The sequence below is a fragment of the Haemorhous mexicanus genome, chromosome 4 (genome assembly GCF_027477595.1).
Source record: "Haemorhous mexicanus isolate bHaeMex1 chromosome 4, bHaeMex1.pri, whole genome shotgun sequence".
Taxonomy (NCBI): Eukaryota; Metazoa; Chordata; class Aves; order Passeriformes; family Fringillidae; genus Haemorhous; species Haemorhous mexicanus.
The window spans coordinates 75973239-75991287 of NC_082344.1; the positions used below are offsets into that span (position 1 = coordinate 75973239).

Consider the following 18049-nt stretch of genomic DNA (forward strand, 5'->3'; position numbering starts at 1 on the left):
GCCCACGGAGGCTTCAGGGAATCCTCCAGGAGACCCCAGAACTGCTCCCCCCACCCCAAAAATCCCATCCCGGAGCAGGGAATGGGTTTGGGGTCACACCGAGGGCTGGGGACACATTTTGGGTCCCCCCTTCTCTGCCCTGGGGGTGCTCCCGGGGGTGTCCCCCCCTCCCCAGTCCCAAATCCGGGGGTGCGCGGCTGCGTCCCCCCAAAATTCGGGCTCCGGCCGTGCCACGTGAGGCTGGGAAAGCCCCAAACCCGCCCCAAACCGCGCGGGGGGGATTTGGGGGACCCCCGGGGGGGGGTGGGGGGCACTCACCGTCCGAGGGGGTCCAGGGGGGTCGGGGGGGGCCGGGGACCCCGATTTTGGGGGGGCGCGGAGGAGGCGCCGCCGCCCGCCGGCATCGCGGGGAGCGGGATTGGGATCGGGATCTTTGGGATCATCGGGATCTTTGGGATCATCGGGATCGGGATCGTCACGGCGGGGAGGCGGCGCTGGAGCAGCCGGGGAGGAGGGGTGGAGGGATGGGACCCCCCCAAAACGGGTCTCACCGTTATTGGGGTGCGGGGTTGGGTGAATGCCCCCGGTGACCCCAAAACTGCGGGTGCGCCACCGAGACCCCCCCGTTGGGGCGCTCCCCATTGGGGGGTTCAGGGCCGGGGGGCCCCACTTGGAGGTGGCGCCAAAATTTGGGGTGTCCCCCCCTCCGCTGCTCTGCCCGATATTGGGGTGCGGGGATGGGGAAACCCCCCCGGCGGTGTCCCCAAAACTGGGGGTGCGGGGATGGGGAAACCCCCCCCTTCCTGACCCCAAAACTGGGGGTGCAGGGCTGGACCCCCCATTCCTGACCCCAATATGGGGGTGCAGCCCGCCGGGTTTCTGACCCTAGTATGGGGGTGCGGGCCGCCCCCCGTTAGTGACCCCAATTTGGGGGTGCAGGGCTGGACCCCCTCCGTTCCTGACCCCAAACCTGGGGCTGCGGGGCCGAGTCCCCCCAATTCCTGACCCCAAAACTGCAGGGCTGGATCCCCCCCGTTCCTGACCCAAATTTGGGGGTACAGGGCAGGGTGAACCGTTCCTGACCCCAGTTTGGGGGTGCGGGGCTGGAACCCCCCCCGGGTGTCCCCGATTTGGGGGCTCAGAACTGGGGGGCGGCTCCCCCCCGTGCTCCCCCCGTTCTGGGGTCCAGAGCCGGCTCCCCCCTGTGCTCCCCCATGTCGGGGTGCCGGCGGGTCCCCCCTTCCCGGTGTCCCCAACACGGGGGGGGTCACAGCTCGGTGTCCTGTCCCCCCACCCCCAGCCACGCGCAAGACACGTGACCACCCCGCCCCCTCCCTGTGTTTACATGTATCAGCCAATCAGCGTGCTTCTACCAGCGCGCCCTCGCGGCGGGGCAGATATGTGACGCCTGTCCCCATTGGGAGATGCGCCTGTCAGTCACGCTCCAGCCGCGGGGGCGGGGCGTTTGGTGTTATTTACATCGCGCGTCGCCCCGCCCCCCGCGCGCTGCTCGTCTGCCCCACGTGGGAGACGCGTGCGTTCGGCCAATCAGAGCAGCCGGCGGCAGCCAATCCAGAGCGCCGGTTGATGGGTGGGGTTAACCGCATGATTGACGGCTGAGCGACGCAATAGCAACACGCTTTATATCCGTGCCGTCCAACCAGAGCGCTGGAGGGTGGGGCTACGCGGCGGGCCTGGCCAATGGGAAGCGTGGGCGTGTCCGCGGCGGGAGGGGCGGGGCCTGGCGGCGGCGGAGAGCGCGGAGCGGCACCGGCCGGGCCCGAGGTACCGGGGGGGACGCGGGGGCAGCCCCGGGGACACCGCCCGGTGCACGCGGGGGGAGCAGTGCAGCGCAGCCCGGGGGACGCGGGGGCACTCGGGGGACACCGGCCCGCGGCACCGGCGGGGCCACGGGGGGCTCCGGGCCCGAGCAGGCCCCGCTGTCCCGCGGGCTCCGGGGGCTCCGGGGGACTCCGGCCCGGCCCCGCTCGGGCTCCTGGCGCGGCACCCCCGGGAGCGGCATCGCGGGATCACGAAAGCGCCCCCGGAGTCCGCTCGTTGTGGGCCGGGATCGGCTTCTGCACCCCGTTCCCATTCCAGTTCCATTCCCATCCAAATCCCCATCCCATTCCCGTTCCCATTCCCATCCCAATCCCATTCCCGTTCCCATTCCATTCCCAATCCTTTCCCGTTCCCATTCCCATCCCATACCCATTCTCATTCTCCATCCCATTCCCGTTCCCAATCCCATTCCCATTCCCGTTCCCATTCCCATTCCATAGGGTCAGGCACACCCCAATTCCCCGTGGATCCCCCAGGCCGTGGCACACTCACGTTTGGGGGAGGTCTCTGCCCCCAAATTCCCCCTCCAGCCGGGATTTGGGATATTTCTGGGATATTTGGGATTTTTTCCATGCCAGCCCAGCCTGCAGGGCCAGGTGGGGACACCTGGCTGTGTGTCCAGGATCCCAAATCCCAGGATTTGGGAAAGGCTTTCCCACACTCCTTGGGGTGTTTGGGATAAAATCTCCAGATTAAACTATGGGATTTGGAGGGTGATCCTGGAAACATCCACGTTTGGGGAATTTGGGGTTTTCATGCAATCCTGGAATGGTTTGGGGTTGGAAAAAACCTTAAATCCCATCCAGGGACGTTTTCCACCATCCCAGGTGGATCCAACCTTGGGATCCAGGGATTCTCTGGGAATTCCAGCCCAGCCAGCAATTCCTTGCCAAGATCCCAGCCCAATCTCCCCTTTCCCAGTGGGAGCCATTCCCTGGCTCCTGTCCCTGCAGGCCTTGTCCCCCTTTTTTATAATCCCTATCCCTAAAATCCAACCATTCCCTTTTCCATTCCTCCCCCCCCACCTTTTTTCCCATTTTTCTCCCATTTTCCCCCCATTTTCCCCCTTTTTTTCTCAATTTTTTCCCCTTTTCCCCTTTTTCCTTCTCCAGCTCTCCTGGAGCCCCCTCAGGGACTCTGAGAATTCCCTGGATTTTTCCCTTCTCCAGGGGAACATTCCCAGATTTCCCAGCCTTTTCCAGTTCCAGGAAGATTTAACCCTTTGGGAATCCTCCCAGATTTCCAACCCAATCCAGGGCTCCTGTCAGGAGCAGGAAGGGAGGGAAGTGGGATTTTCCCTTCCCAGGAAATTTTGGGAATGATGAAAACCCCCAGGGCTCATCCTGGCTCAGCCATTCCCACTGGGATGGGACAAGCCCGGACCTGCCGCCGCTCCCGGGAGAATTCCAGCTGTGGAATCCCGGGAGAATTCCAGCTCCAGAGTCCCAGGAGCTGCCTGTTCCCTGTCCTGGTCCCGCCTGTTCCCGTGGGATTTGGGATTTTGGGAGCAGTGGCAAAACCGTGGATGGAATCCTGGAATTGTGGAATGGTTCTGGTGGGAAAAGGGATCTGAGATCCCAAATCCAAGCTGGGCTTCCCTCCCTGCTTTTCCAGAGGGAATGGCGTTGGGAAGCAGAGCCAGGGATGAATTCCCTGTGGAATTCCCAGCTGGAATTGCTGCTCCTGCTCAACAGGGAATGGATTTTCCCCAGGGATGGATTTTGGGAAGGAATTCTGCTGGTTAACCCTTCCTGTGCCATGGAGATGCTGCAAGCCAGGCTGGGAGAGCTGGGAATGTTTCCCTGGAGAAGGGAAAATTCCAGGGAATCCTCAGAGTCCATGAAGGGGCTCCAGGAGAGCTGGAGAGGGACTGGGGACAAGGGACAGAGGGACAGGAGCCAGGGAATGGCTGCCACTGGGAAAGGGGAGACTGGGCTGGGATCTTGGCAAGGAATTGCTGGCTGGGCTGGAATTCCCAGATTTGCTGTGGCTGCCCCTGGATCCCTGGGAATGTCCAAGGCAAGGTTGGATGGATTTGGATCCCCCTGGGATGGTGGGAGGTGTCCCTGGTGGGGCTGGATGGGATTTCAGGTCTCTTCCCACCCAAAGCATTCCAGGATTCTGGAGCCCCTCTGTTCTGGGAGAGCTCGGAATGTTCCCCTGGAGAAGGGACAATTCCAGGGAATTCTCAGAGTCCCTGGAGGGGCTCCAGGAGAGCTGGAGAGGGACTGGGGACAAGGGACAGAGGGACAGGAACCAGGGAATGGCTCCCACAGTGGAATCCCGTGGGATCGGGGCTGGCTTTGGGATCTCCAGCTGCTCCCTCATTCCCAAATCCCTCATCCCAGAGTCCCTAAGGATGAATGGCTCCGAGCTCGCCAGCACCACGGCGTCCAACCCCAAATCCAAGGAGGATCCGGTTGGGAATGGGCACGAGGAGAAGGAGAACAATCCCTTTGCTGAGTACATGTGGATGGAGAACGAGGAGGACTTCAACCGGCAGGTGAGATTCCCAGAGCCGGGAATTCCTGGGGTTTGGCTTCAGCCTGGGGTGATTCCCAGAGCCGGGAATTCCTGGGGTTTGGCTTCAGCCTGGGAGGGATTCCCGGAGATTCCCAGAGCCGGGAATTCAGCCAAGAGCAATTCCCAGAGATTCCCACATCCGGGAATTCTCTGGATTCAGGTTCAGCCCTGGGGGTGATTCCCAGAACATTTTCACATTCCAGAACTCTCAGGATTTGGGAACAGGACGGATTTCAGCCTGGGAGTGATTCCCACAGAATTCTATATCCAGGAATTCTCAGGATTTGGGTTCAACCTAGAGTGATTCCCAGAGATTCCCACATCCAGGAATTCTTGGGATTTGGGAATGGGGCAGATTTCAGCTTGGAGGTGATTCCCAGAGAATTCCCACGTCCAGGAATTCTTGGGATTCTGGGAGGATTTCAGCCTGTGGTGATTCCCAGACACTCCCACATTCAGGAATTCGTGGGATTTGGGAACAGGGCAGATTTCAGCCTGTGGTGATTTCCAGGGATTCCCACATTTGGGAATTCTCAGGATTCAGGGCAGATTTCAGCCTGGGATTCATTCCCAGAGAATTCCACATCCAGGAATTCCTGGGATTTGGGAACAGGGCAGATTTCATCCTGGGGTTGATTCCCAGACATTCCCACATTTGGGAACTCGCAGGATTCGGGTTCAGCCTGAGGTGATTCCCAGAGATTCCCACATCCAGGAATTCTTGGGATTCAGGGTGGATTTCAGCCTGGGAGTGATTCCCAGAAATTCCTACAGCTGGGAATTCTCCAAGGTGGATTTTAGCTTGGGGCTGATTCCCAGAGATTCCCACATCCAGGAATTCTTGGGATTTGGGAATGGGGCAGATTTCAGCTTGGAGGTGATTCCCAGAGAATTCCTACATCCAGGAATTCTCTGGATTCAGGGTGGATTTCAGCCTGGGGTGATTCCCAGTTCCGTGTGTATCCATAGGGAAAACGATCTGGGAATGTTGTGCTTTGTTGGGAAAAGGTGGCTCGGGGCAGAGTGTTGGATCCGCTTGGAAAAACCTGGAAAAAACTGGGAAAAAATCCCTTTGATCCTTCCCGAGGGGGGGTGGCATCACCATTCCCTTCTCCCGCGGTTTTGGGATTCTCCTTCCCTTTCCTCGGGATCACCCCCTGGAATTTGGGTGATCCCAGTTTGGGGTGAAATCCTGGATTTCAGGGAATTTCTGGAGCGGGCAGAGCTCCTGGGATGTTGTGCTGGGACTGAAACAGCTCCGAAATTTGGGAATAATGACCTGGAAGAGCTTTGGATCCTCATCCCAACCCCAGGACATTCCCTGGAGTCATTCCAGGAGCTGGAAACACCTTGGACACCTGGGAGAGGAAGGAGCTTTTCCCTGGATACTCCTCCCTTCCCTAAAACATTCCCAAGCTCCAATTCCCAACTCCAGGCTGTCCAGGAAGGCTGGGAAAAGGGAATTCCCACATTCCCATTCCATGGCTTTGGGGCTGGATTTTCCTCCAGAGGTTTTCCCTCTTCCTGAATTTTCCAAAGGCTTCCCTGGATTTTCCAGCTGGGATTTGGGGTATCCATCCAATGGGATGGAGCTCTCCAGGTGCTTTTCCAGCCCTTTCCCATGGATCCAGAAACTCCATTCCCATGGATCCGGAAATTCCCATGGATCCAGAAACTCCTTTCCAATGGATCCCGAAATTCCTTTCCCATGGATCCAGCGCAGGACGGAGCTGAGGGAAACATCCGTGCTGGAAAACAGGGAATGTTCACCTGGATGTGCAGAATCCTGGGATAATCATCCTCCTTCCGGGATGAGCTGACATTCCTGGGATATTTGGATTTTAGATCCCGATTTTTCTGCAGGATTTCCTTCCCAAATCCCAGCGAAATTCCAGTTTTCCAGTGGGAAGCCATTCCCTGTGTCCTGTCCCTCCATCCCTGGTCCCCAGTCCTGGAGCCCCTTCAGGAACTCCGAGAATTCCCTGGATTTTCCAGGTGAACATGAAAAACTCAGGCTTTTCCCAACATTTTGTGGATCAAAATTTTGAGGATTGGCTCCTCTTGGAGTCTCCTAAATCCAGAAAAAAACAGGAAAAAATGGGAGCAGCTGTGATTCCCAACCCCATCCTCTGCTTCCACATCCCTGCCTGGGCAGCTCCAGGAATTCCAGCTCTGGGATCACCTCCACCATTCCTGGAATTCCTGGAAAAAAAGGGAGGTTCAGGGACCTTCTGGAGCTCCACAATTCCCTGACAGGGGGAGCTGGGTGGAAATCGGGATTTGGGAACGGTGGTGGGATGAGAGGGAAGCTGGGAAAACTGGGAATATTCCTCTTGGAAAAGAGCTGGGATCCCCGTTCCCGGCGGGATTTGACGGATTCAGTGGATCTCTGAGGGCTTTTCCAGCCTCAAGAATTCCATGAGCTCCTCGGAGCTGCAGGCTCTTCCCATGGAATGTCTCCGGGCAGGTGGAGGAGGAGCTGCAGGAGCAGGAATTCCTGGATCGCTGCTTCCAGGAGATGCTGGAGGAGGAGGACCAGGATTGGTTCATCCCGGCGCGGGATCTTCCCCAGGGAATGGGGCAGCTCCAGCAGCAGCTCCACGGCCTCTCCGTGGGCGACGGACACGGATCCGAGGACATCCTGGTGAGGACCCCTGGGATTGGCCTTGGGATTCTCCCATCCCTGGAATTCTCCCATCCCTGGGATCGGCCCATTCTCGGCATTGTCCCATCCTTAAAATTGTCCAATCCTTGGAATGGTCCCATCCCTGGAATTTTTTCAAAGGAATTGTCCCATCCCTGGAATTGTTCCAGTCTTGGAATTCTTCTGTTCCTGGAATTGTCCCATCCATGGAATTCTGCTATCCCTGGAATTGACCAATCCTGGGAATTGGCCCGGTCTCGGAATTGTCCCGTCCTTGGAATTGTCACATCCTTGGAATTCTCCCATCCCTGGAATTGTCCCATCCTTGAAATTGTCCAATGCCTGGAATTCTCCTATTCCTGGAATTGACCAATCCTGGGAATTGTCCAATGCCTGGAATTGTCCCATCCCTGGAATCGGCCCATTCTTGGGATTGTCCCATCCTTAAAATTGTCCAATCCATGGAACTGTCCTGTCCATGGAATTCTCCCATGCTTGGAATTCTATCCCTGGAATTGTCCCATCCCTGGAATTGTCACATCCCTGGGATTGGCCCGTCCTTGCAATTCTCCCATCCCTGGAATTCTACCCCTGGATTTGTCCCATCCTTGGAATTACCCAATCCCTGGAATTGTCCTGTCCATGGAATTCTCCCATCCTTGAAATTCCATCTCTGCAATTGTCCCATCCCTGGAATTCTGTGCCTGGAATTGTCCCATCCTTGAAATTGTCCAATGCCTGGAATTTTCCTATCCCTGGAATTGACCAATCCTGGGAATTCTCCCTTCCCTGGAATTCTACCCCTGGAATTGTCCCATCCTTAAAATTGTCCAATCCTTGGAATTGTCCCATCCCTGGAATTTTCCTAAACCTGAAATTGTTCAATCCCTGGAATTTTGTCACAGGAATTGTCCCATCCTTGGAATGATCCAATCCCTGGAATTCTCCCATCCTTAAAATTGTCCCATCCATGGAACTGTCCCATCCCTGGGATTGGCCTATCCCTGGAATTCTGCCCCTGGATTTGTCCCAGCCCTGGAATTGTCCTTCCCTGGAATTGCCCCTGGATCCCTGGAAGTGTCCAAGGCCAGGTTGGATCCACCTGGAACATTAGGAGTGGATGAAATTTAAGGATGGGATTGGGATGGGATTCAAGGATGGGATTTAAGGATCCCTTCCCACCCAAACCATTCCATAAATTCCATAAATTTGCTCTCCACCTGATCCCACTTCCCACAGAAACCCCAGATGTTCCCAATCCAACCCGAGACCCCAAACCTCGGGAACCCCTGACCCATCCCAGGAATCCCTGGAATTCCCAACACTGACAGATCCCATTCCCATCCCTTTTTCCAGAGCAAAAGCAACTTGAATCCAGATGCCAAGGAATTCGTTCCCGGAGTGAAGTACTGACCTCGGAAATTCGGGAATGGCCTGGCCAGAGACTGAATCCCTGCTCCAGGGAAAAGTTGGGACACGGGAAGAGCCCGGAGTGGCTCCAGCACCGGGATCTGCTCCAGCTCCAAGTACTTCTGGTTTTCCCTATTTTTTTTTTTCTTTTCCTGGCTTTTCCTCACTTTTTCTTGGCAGTTTTTGGCTTCCGGGGATTTGCGGTGACGCCGCCAGCAGGAAAATCTTGGGAAAAATCATGGAAAAGTCGTGGGAAAATCACTGCAAAATAATGGGAAAATCTTGGGAAAAATAATGGGAAAATCATGGGAAAATCACTGCAAAATCATGGAAAAATCTTGGAGGAAATAATGGAAAGATCACAGGAAAATCGTGGAAAAATCTTGGGGAAAAGAATGGAAAAAATAATGGGAAAACCACGAGAAAAGCATGGAAAAATCATGGGGAATCAATCCTGGGAAAATCAGGTTTTCCTGCTTGTAGGGTTGGGAGCTGCACTGGATTTTCCCTGATCTTTTGGGATGTGATTTTCCCTGATTTTCTGGAGCGGAATTTTCCCTGGTTTTTCTGGAATGGGATTTTCCCCTGCTGGAAGTGAAGGGTTCCAAGGTGCAATCCTGAAATCCCTCCCTATGGAAGCTGAGCAGGGGGATCCTGCCAATTCCAGAGGTTTTTAGGGAAACCTGGATTTCCCCAAATTCCTCTTCCCCTTAAGGAATTCCTCAGCTCATCCAACACTACAGCCCTCATTCCTCACGGGTGAAAATCCAAGGAAAACTGAATTCCCGGGAAAAGAGAGGTATCCTCTGTTGGCATGAGGGGTGTTTTGGGATGTGGTGGGAATATCCTGGTGCTGATCCCTTTTCCAAGGATCCTGGAGTGGGATCCGTGTCTCCATCAGAATTTGATCCTGGGAATTTCCTTTCCAATCCATGGGAGCTGCAAGTCCCTGAATCCCAGCCACTCCCAGGGTCCTAAAAGGGTCAGAAATCCAAGGAAATCAGGAGCTCCTTGGGGCTGGGAATCCCTGTCCAGGGAAATCAGGAACTCCGTGGGATTGGGAACCTCTATCCAAAGAAACCAGGAAATTTTTGGGATTGGAAATCCCTGTCCAAGGAGAGCAGGAGCTTCCCAAGGTCAGAAACCCTATCCAGGGAAATCAGGAATGTTTTGGGATTGGGAATCCCTATCCAAGGAAATCAGGAGCTCCTCGGGGTCAGAAATCCCTGTCCAGGGAAATCTGGAACTCTTTGGGATTGGAAATTCCTGTCTAAGGAAATCAGGAACTTCCCAAGGTCAGAAATCAGGAACTTCCTGAAATTGGGAATCCCTATCCAGAGAAAGTGGGAGCTCTTTGGGATTGGGAATGCCTATCCAGAGAAATGGGGAATGTTTTGGGATTGGAAATCCCTACAGAGGAAAACTAGGAGCTCCTTGGGGTTGGGAATCCTCATCCAAGGAAATCAGGAACTTCCTGGAATTGGAAATCCCTGTCCAAGGAGAGCAGGAGCTTCCCAAGGTCAGAAATTCCTGTCCAGGGAAATCAGGAACTTTTTGGGATTGGGATTCCTTGTCCAGGGAAATCAGGAACTTTTTGGGATAGGAAATTCCTGTCCAAGGAGAGCAGGAGCTTCCCAAGGTCAGAAATCCCTATCCAGAGAAATCAGGAACTCTTTGGGATTGGGAATCCCAGTCCAGGGAAAGTGGGAGCTTCCCGAGAAGAAAGAAATCCCTATCCAAGGAAGTCAGGATATTTTTGGGATTGGGAATGCCTATCCAGAGAAATGGGGAATGTTTTGGGATTGGAAATCCCTACAGAGGATAAAGAGGAGCTCCTTGAGGTCAGGAATCCTCATCCAAGGAAATGAGAGGCTTTTTGGGATTGGGAATCCCTATCCGAGGAAATCAGGAGCTCCTCGGGGCCAGAAATCCCTGTCCAGGGAAATCAGGAACTTTTTGGGATTGGGAATGTCTGCCTGGAGAAAGTAGGAGCTCTTTGGGATTGGGAACCCCTATCCAAGGAAATCAGGAATTTTTTGGGATTGGGAATCCCTATCCAGGGAAAGCAGGAGCCTCCCATGGTTACAAACCCCCATCCCTGGAAAATGGGACCTTCTCGGGGTCCCAGAGGAGCCAGGAGCATTCCAGGCTCCAGAACCCTTTTCCAGGGAATGTGGGAGCTGCTGGGCTGGGGAAGCCTGGGAAAACAGCCTCACCAGCCCCATTCCTGCTGCTCATCCCTGAAAATCCCCATCCCCTGAGCGAAGCACTCGATGGATCAGCGGGATCGGGGCCGCCGGAGCGTGAACAGGGCTGAGCTCATGGAATTCCCGGCGCTTCCCGCTTTTCCCAGCCCCTCTGGAAGCAGCGGCCCCATGGAAACCCCGCCCCACAAACCCCACCTGGGGCCGGTTTTGGCTGGGCAGGACGGGATCCATCCTCTGGAGCCATCCCACCTTTTCCCCTCCTCTTTTTCCCGGTTTTCCTTGGATTTCTCCCCCAGTTCCCTCCTTTCCCCACCCCCCCCAACGCTGTAAATTTTGAACGAGGTGTTATCCCAAATAAACTTTTTTTGGAAGGGAGCAGGGCCGGAGTTTTCCTTGGAAAACTGCGGGGTCTCCATGAGAGGGTCTGGCCACCCCACCCAGTGATCCCAGTCATTCCCAGTTTGGAGGCTCTGCTTGGGAATTCCCCTCCTGGAAAAGCTCCTGCAGGATTTTCCAGCACTTTCACCTTTCTGGGCACTTTTGATTCCCGGTAAAAAGAACCCAAAAGGAATTTTTTCCCTTTTTTCCTTTCCCCTTTTAAGTGGGAGTTCCCCCAAAAGCTGCTCCAGCAGCTCCACGTCCATTCCCAGGTCATGGATGTCATCCCTGATCCCAGTCTTTGGGATTTCCTCCTTCCTGCTTTTCCTTGGATGCAGAGCCCTCCCACCCCAGTCCCATTCCCCTTCCCAATCCTGTTCACATTTCCATTCCCAATCCCAATCCCATTCCAAATCCCCTATCCCCGTGCCATTTCTATCCTGGCCCATCGCTATCCTGCCCCATTCCCACTCTCCCATGCTCATCCCATTCCCACACTCCCATTCCCAAACTCCCATCTCCATCCTGCCCAATCCCCTCACTCCTGGTCCCATCCTGCCCCATTCCCACATTCCCATCCTCATTCTGCCCCATTCCATGGTCTCATTCCCACTCCCTATCCCCACTCTTCCATCCCCATCCTGCCCCATTCCCTCACTCCTGGTCCCATCCTGCCCCATTCCCACACTCTCTATCCCACCCCATTCCCACTTCCCCTTTCCCATTTCCACTCCCAACCTCCCAACCCCATTCCCACCCCATTCCCATTCTCCCATCCCCATTCCCACCCCATTCCCACTCTCCAATTCCCACTCCCCCATCCCCATTCCTACCCCATTCTGTCTCCCCCATTCCCATTTCCATCCCAGTTTCCATTCCCACCCCATTCCCATCCCCAATCCTACTCTCCCATTCCCACCTCCCTATCCCATTCCCACTCCTCCATCCCCATTCCCACCTCCCCATGCCATTCCCACCCCCACTCCCCCATCCTATTCCCACCCCATTCCTGGCCCATTCCCACTCCTCCATCTCCATTCCCATCCCCATTCCCCCTCCCCCATCCTATTCCCACCCCATTCCCATCCCCAATCCTACTCTCCCATTCCCACCTTCTCATCCCATTCCCATCCCCATTCCCACTCCCCCTCCTATTCCTACCCCATTCCCATTCCCAAGGTCCTCCATCTCCATTCCCACCCCATTCCCCCCATTCCCACTCCTCCATCTCCATTCCCATCCCATTCCCATCCCCATCCCCACTCCCCCATCCTATTCCCGCCCCATTCCCGCCCCATTCCCACTCCCCTGGGCCAGTGCAACCGTTTTATTGCCGAACCACACACCCCACACACCCCACACACCCCACACACCCCACAAACACACCCCACAGCCCCTCCCGCTCCCTCCGGGGCTGGCTCCGGGGCCGGTTCGGGGCGCTGTCCCGGTTTCGGGGCGCTGTCCCGGTTCGGGGCGCTGTCCCGGTTTCGGGGCGCTGTCCCGGTTCGGGGCGCTGTCCCGGTTCGGGTCCCGCTCTCAGAACACGTGCGTGTAGAACACGTCCACGTTCCCGGCGCGATCCAGCGGCAGCGCCGTGCCCACGTTCCTGGCTCCCAGCCGCGCTCCCCCCAGCGCCGAGGAGCGCTTCAGCTTCAGCAGGCTGAACCTGGAGAAATCCCCGGGAGCCTCGTCCCGCGCCTGCTCCAGCACCTGGATGAACCCTACGACACCGGGGGGGGTCACGGGTGACCCCGAACCCGAGCCCCGCCAAGGCGCGGCCGGCCCCGCTGCTCACCCGCCTGCAGGCGCTCCCAGCTGTTCCACACCGAGCCCACGCACACGATGGGCAGCCCCAGCTCGCCCAGGAACAGGCTCTGCGGGGTGGCAGCGCTCAGAGGGGGACGGTGGCACCGCCGCGGGGGTGGGGACACCCGGCAGGGGGCGGTGGCACCGCCGGCACCTCCGGGCGTGGCCTCACCTGGTGGATTTTGGGCAGCACGGCGACCACGTGGCGCGCCAGCACCTCACCCGCCTTGGTGAAGATGTGGCAGCACAGGGGGTCACCGAGCTGGGCACCTGGGGGTGGCACCCATGGCGAGGTGGGACACTCCTCTGTGCCCCCCCCGGGGGTGGCACCTGGGTGTCCCCACCCCGAGGAGGGTGGAGGGTGCTCGGGGTCAAGGTGCGCCCGGGGCAGAGAGCGGGGAGTGGCAGCGGGAGGGACAAGGGGACAGGGACAAGGGGACAGGGACAATGAGAATGGGGACAAACGGGGGTAGGGACAAAGGGACAGGGACAAACAGGTGACAGGGACGGGGTCATTCCCTGGGAAGGGGTTTCCCTACCCTCTGCCAGTTTCTGGCAAAATCCCGCAAATTTGGACTTCTCGAAGGTGCGGTAGAGGTGGGTCAGGAGCCCCATCCTGTCCGAGATCTGTGGGGTCAGGGGCAGGGGGGCCATGGGTGAGGTCTGGGGACCCCTCCTGGGCACCCCAACATTCCCGGGTACAGCTGGGAATGACCCCAGATCCTGGCACACGGCCCTGAGCCCCCCAGGACCCCAAAACATGGCTCAGGGCCACCCCTGGACCCCAACACCCATCCCAAAACCTCTCTAGGACCTGATACTCATCCCAGACCCCACCCAGGACCCCGATACCCATCCCAAAGCTCCCCCAGCACCCTGACACCCATCCCAAAACCCCTGAGGACCTTGACACCCATCCCAAAGCCCCTCAAGACCCCAATACCCATCCCAAAATTTCCCCAACACCCTGACAGCCATCCCAGATCCCTCAAAACCGATCCAAAACCCCTCTAGACCACCAAAACCCATCCCAACCCACCCAAGACACCTGATACCCATCCCAAAGCCCCCCAAGACCCCGACACCAATTCCAAAGCCCCCCAAGAACCCAAGACCCATCCCAGATCCCTCAAAACCCATCTCAAAGCCATTCCAAGACCCCAGAACACATCCCAAACCCCCCCAAGAACCCAAAACCCATCCCAACACCCCGATATCCATCCCAGATCCCTCAAAACCCATCCCAAACCCCTCCAGAACCCCAACACCCCTCCCAAACCCCTCCAGACAGCCAAAACCCGTCCCAACCCACCCAAGACACCTGATACCCATCCCAAAGCCCCCAAGAACCTCAAAACCCATCCCAACACCCTGATAACCATCTCAGACCCCTCAAAACCCATCTCAAAGCCATTCCAAGACCCCAGAACCCATCCCAAACCCCCCAAGACCCCCAACCCCCGGCAGCACCTGGAAGTAGTCGAACATGGCCTGCCTGACGTAGGCGACGTCGTGGGGCGGCACCTCCAGGTTGTCCATGCAGTCAAAGACCATCTTCACAGCCTGGTGAGCGATCCAGTAGGCTGGGAACAGCGGGAACGGGGTCAGGGATGGATGGAGGGATGGGTGGATGGATAATGGATGGATGGATGGATGGATGGATGGATGGATGATGGATGAGGGATGGATGGATGGATAATGGATGGATGGATGAAGGGATGGATGGATGGGTGGATGATGGATGGGTGGATGGAGGGATGGATGGGTGGATGATGGATGGATGGATGATGGATGGATGGATGGATGAAGGGATGGATGGATGGAGAGATGATGGATGGATGGATGATGGATGATGGATGGATGGATAATGCATGGATGATGGATGATGGATGGATGATCAGCAATGGGGTCACCCCTCCCCGGTGCCCCCCGGGCTCACCAGAACCTTCGTCCCCCATCATGTGGCCCCAGCCGCCGCAGCCCGTCTCGGAGCCGTCAGGATTGATGAGTTTGCAGTTGGAGCCCGTGCCCGAGATCAGCACGATGCCACCTGCGGGGTGACACCCACGGGGGTGGCACGGTGCCCGATGTCACCAATGCCATCCCAGCCACCAGGGACAAAGCGGGACAGGGACAGGGGGGACAGGGCACTCCCCACCGTGGTCGGTGGCCGTGGCCATGGCCCCCACGGCGTCGGTGGTGATGAAGTAGCTCTGGCTCAGGTGGGGGAAGCGGCGCTGCAGCTCCTCCGTCAGCTTCCCGATGGCGTCCTGCTGGTCCCCTCCGCTCAGCGACAGCCCCTGCCGCACCCAGGGCCACCGTCACCCCCGCGGTGGCACCGGGAGGGGTGGCACGGGGCTTGGGGACAGCGTGGGGGGCTCACCAGGGACCGCAGGGGCACCTGGGGGTCGGCGCCCGCTTTGCTCTTGGCCTCGCTGACCATGCGCTCGATCCTCTCCAGGCACTTCTCGGAGCCGATGAGCTGTGACACGGCCAGGGGACACCCTGAGCCACCAAGGTGCCACACCAGGAGTCCCATGCAGGGTTTTGGACACCCTGAGGCCACCCTGGGGGTCCCACATGGGTTTTTGGCACCGTGAGGCCACCCCAGTGCCACCCAAGGGTCCCACATGGGTTTTTGGGTGCTGGGACACCCTGAGGCCACCCAGGTGCCATCCCAGGGGTCCCATGAGGGTTTTTGGGCACAGGGACACCACGGCACCGTCTGCAGTGGCTGTGTCCCACCCAAGTGTCCGTGAGTTTGGGGACAACCAGAAACAGCGACACTCTGTGTCCCAAACCCATTTCCATGTCCCACATCCCGTTCCATGTCCCAAACCTAGCTCCATGTCCCAAAGCCATCTCTAAATCCCGTATCTCCATGTTCCACACTCTGTTCCATGTCCCAAACCCTCCACCCTGCGTCCCAAACCCCGCTCAGTGTCCCACGTCCCACTCCGTGTCTGAAACCCATCTTCACGTCCCAAACCCATCTCCATATCCCATATCTCCATGTCCCAAACCCATCTCCATATCCCATATCTCCATGTCCCAAACCCATCTCCATATCCCATATCTCCATGTCCCAAACCCCCTCCCCGTGCCCCGTCCCCTGTCCCCGTGTCCCACCCCAGGCTGGGGACAGGGCTGTCCCCCAGCTCACCCAGTGGTTGGTGCAGGGTCCCTCGGTCTCGGCCAGGATTTGGCCATCCCCGGACACCAGCACCACCCTGGAGTGGGTGCCCCCGCTGCGGAGAGAGGGGGGGGACACTGCCAGCACCACCCCGCTGTCCCCCGTCCCACCGAGCGGGGGGACCCCGCTGAGCCCCCCCGCCCCCCTCTCATCTCCCCTTGGGGTCACTCGGGGGGCCCTGAATTGGGGGTGCTGACCCCCACCCGGGGGCAGGGGCCGGTCCTGGGGGGTCCATCCGAGCCCCCCTCCATCGGCTGCCTCCCCCCGGTCCCCCCGGTTTGGGGGTGCCTGGGCGGGGCGATGGGTTTGGGGGTGCGGAGCCCCCGGAGCCCCCCCGCCCGCGCCGCGCCCCTCACCCCTCCACGCCGCCGAACAGCGACGCCATCGCGGCCGCCACTGGCCCCGCCCCCGCCCGGGACACGCCCTGGGGCGGGGGCCACACCCAGGGCCACGCCCATGACTGCTTATGGGTGGTGGCCACGCCCACTAGCGGCCACGTCCCATAGACACGCCCGTTCACGTGGCTCCACCCATAGTCACGCCCCATTTCCATATATGGGCAAAGAGTACCGTCATTCCCGTCCGTGACCACGCCTCCCCGCGTTGGCTCCGCCCCCCGCCCGCTCCGGGTCCGTGTGTCCCCTCCCTGTCCCCGTCCGTCCCCTCCCGGGGACCGCGATGGCACCGAGACCCCATCCTCGGCACGGCCCCGCGCACGGGGCGCTGCTGGCCCCACGGACACGCCGAGGACACTGCCCCGCGCGAGTGGGGCCGCGGGCTGCGGTGAATCCTCCAAATCCCCCCCTACCCACCCGTGGGAAATCCCCCAAATCCCCCCGTACCCACCTGTGAGAAATTTCCCAAATCCCCCCGTACCCACCCGTGGGAAATCCCCCAAATCCCCCCGTACCCACCCGTGGGAAATCCCCCAAATCCCCCCGTACCCACCTGTGAGAAATTCCCCAAATCCCTCCATACCCACTCGTGAGAAATCCCCCAAATCACCCCGTACCCACCGGTGAGAAATCCCCCAATTCCCCTGTACCCACCCGTGACAAATCCCCCAAGTCCCCCTGTACCCCCCCGTGACAAATCCCCCCAATCCCCCCGTACCCACTCGTGACAAATCCCCCCAATCCCCCCGTACCCACCCATGACAAATCCCCCCAATCCCCCCGTATTCACACCCCAGAAATCCCCCAAATCCCCCCGTACCCACCCGTGAGAACTCCCCAAAATCCCCCTGTACCCCACGCGTGACAAACCCCCCGTTCCCTCCCGGCACAGAGCCCCCCTCACACTCCTCCTCTCCTTCCCGGGGCGAGCTAAGGGTGTCCCCCTGTCCCTTCTGTCCCCTCGGAAGGGTTTGGGACGTGTCCGTGGGGCAGCAGCTGCCGTGTCCCCTCTGTCCCTGGTGTCCCCTCTGTCCCCTCCCCCCAGGGTCCCTCCGCAGCCACTGCCGGTCCCCCCTCCCCGGGGCAGCGGGGTCGCAGCTGAGGTCCTGAGGGCCCCGCTGGGCTCGGCGGGGGACAGAGGTGACGGTGATGGCAGAGGTGGCAGTGATGGCAGAGGTGGCAGTGATGACAGCGGTGACAGCCGCGCGAGCGGCGCTGACCCCGCCCCGGGGACAGGGAGGGAGGGAGAGGAGGGAGAGAGGCGGGGGGAGATGGAGGGATGGATGGATGGAGGGATGGATGGATGGAGGGATGGGTGGATGGAGGGATGGATGGATGGATGGAGGGATGGAGGGAGGGAGGGAGGGAGGGATGGATGATGGATGGATGGATGGATGGATGGATGGATGGATGGATGGATGGAGGGAGGGATGGATGGAGGGATGGATGGATGGATGATGGATGGATGGATGGAGGGATGGATGGATGGATGGATGAATGGATGGATGGATGGATGGAGGGATGGAGGGAGGGATGGATGGATGGATGGATGATGGGTGAATGGATGGATGGATGGATGGATGGATGGATGGATGGATGGATGGATGATGGGTGAATGGATGGATGGATGGATGGATGGATGGATGGATGG

The 18049-nt window shown here is 58.5% G+C and overlaps 2 protein-coding genes across 5 annotated transcripts; one reads left to right on the top strand and one right to left on the bottom strand.

Moving 5' to 3' along the window:
• Positions 1-1706: 1706 nt before the first annotated feature.
• On the top strand, positions 1707-11001 carry PAIP2B (poly(A) binding protein interacting protein 2B). The gene is made up of 4 exons (XM_059845533.1): positions 1707-1785; positions 4191-4345; positions 6833-7009; positions 8366-11001. Exons 2-4 carry the CDS (start codon positions 4202-4204, stop codon positions 8420-8422), a joined length of 378 nt encoding a protein of 125 aa, XP_059701516.1. The 5' UTR covers positions 1707-1785; positions 4191-4201; the 3' UTR covers positions 8423-11001.
• Positions 11002-12316: 1315 nt separating this feature from the next.
• NAGK (N-acetylglucosamine kinase) lies at positions 12317-16494 on the bottom strand. 4 transcript variants are annotated; one of them, XM_059845535.1, is made up of 10 exons: positions 16360-16493; positions 15974-16058; positions 15194-15292; positions 14969-15110; positions 14750-14860; positions 14281-14393; positions 13350-13437; positions 12983-13080; positions 12800-12878; positions 12317-12670 (listed from the first exon to the last, which is right to left on the bottom strand). In XM_059845535.1, the coding sequence occupies exons 1-10, from the start codon at positions 16386-16388 to the stop codon at positions 12657-12659; spliced, it is 858 nt and encodes a 285-aa protein (XP_059701518.1). In that variant the 5' UTR covers positions 16389-16493; the 3' UTR covers positions 12317-12656. The 4 variants fall into 4 exon arrangements, with proteins under 4 accessions (XP_059701518.1, XP_059701517.1, XP_059701520.1 ...); XM_059845534.1 differs by having other exon boundaries at positions 12317-12725; XM_059845537.1 differs by lacking the exon at positions 12800-12878 and having other exon boundaries at positions 12317-12725; positions 16360-16494.
• Between the last annotated feature and the right edge of the window lie 1555 nt (positions 16495-18049).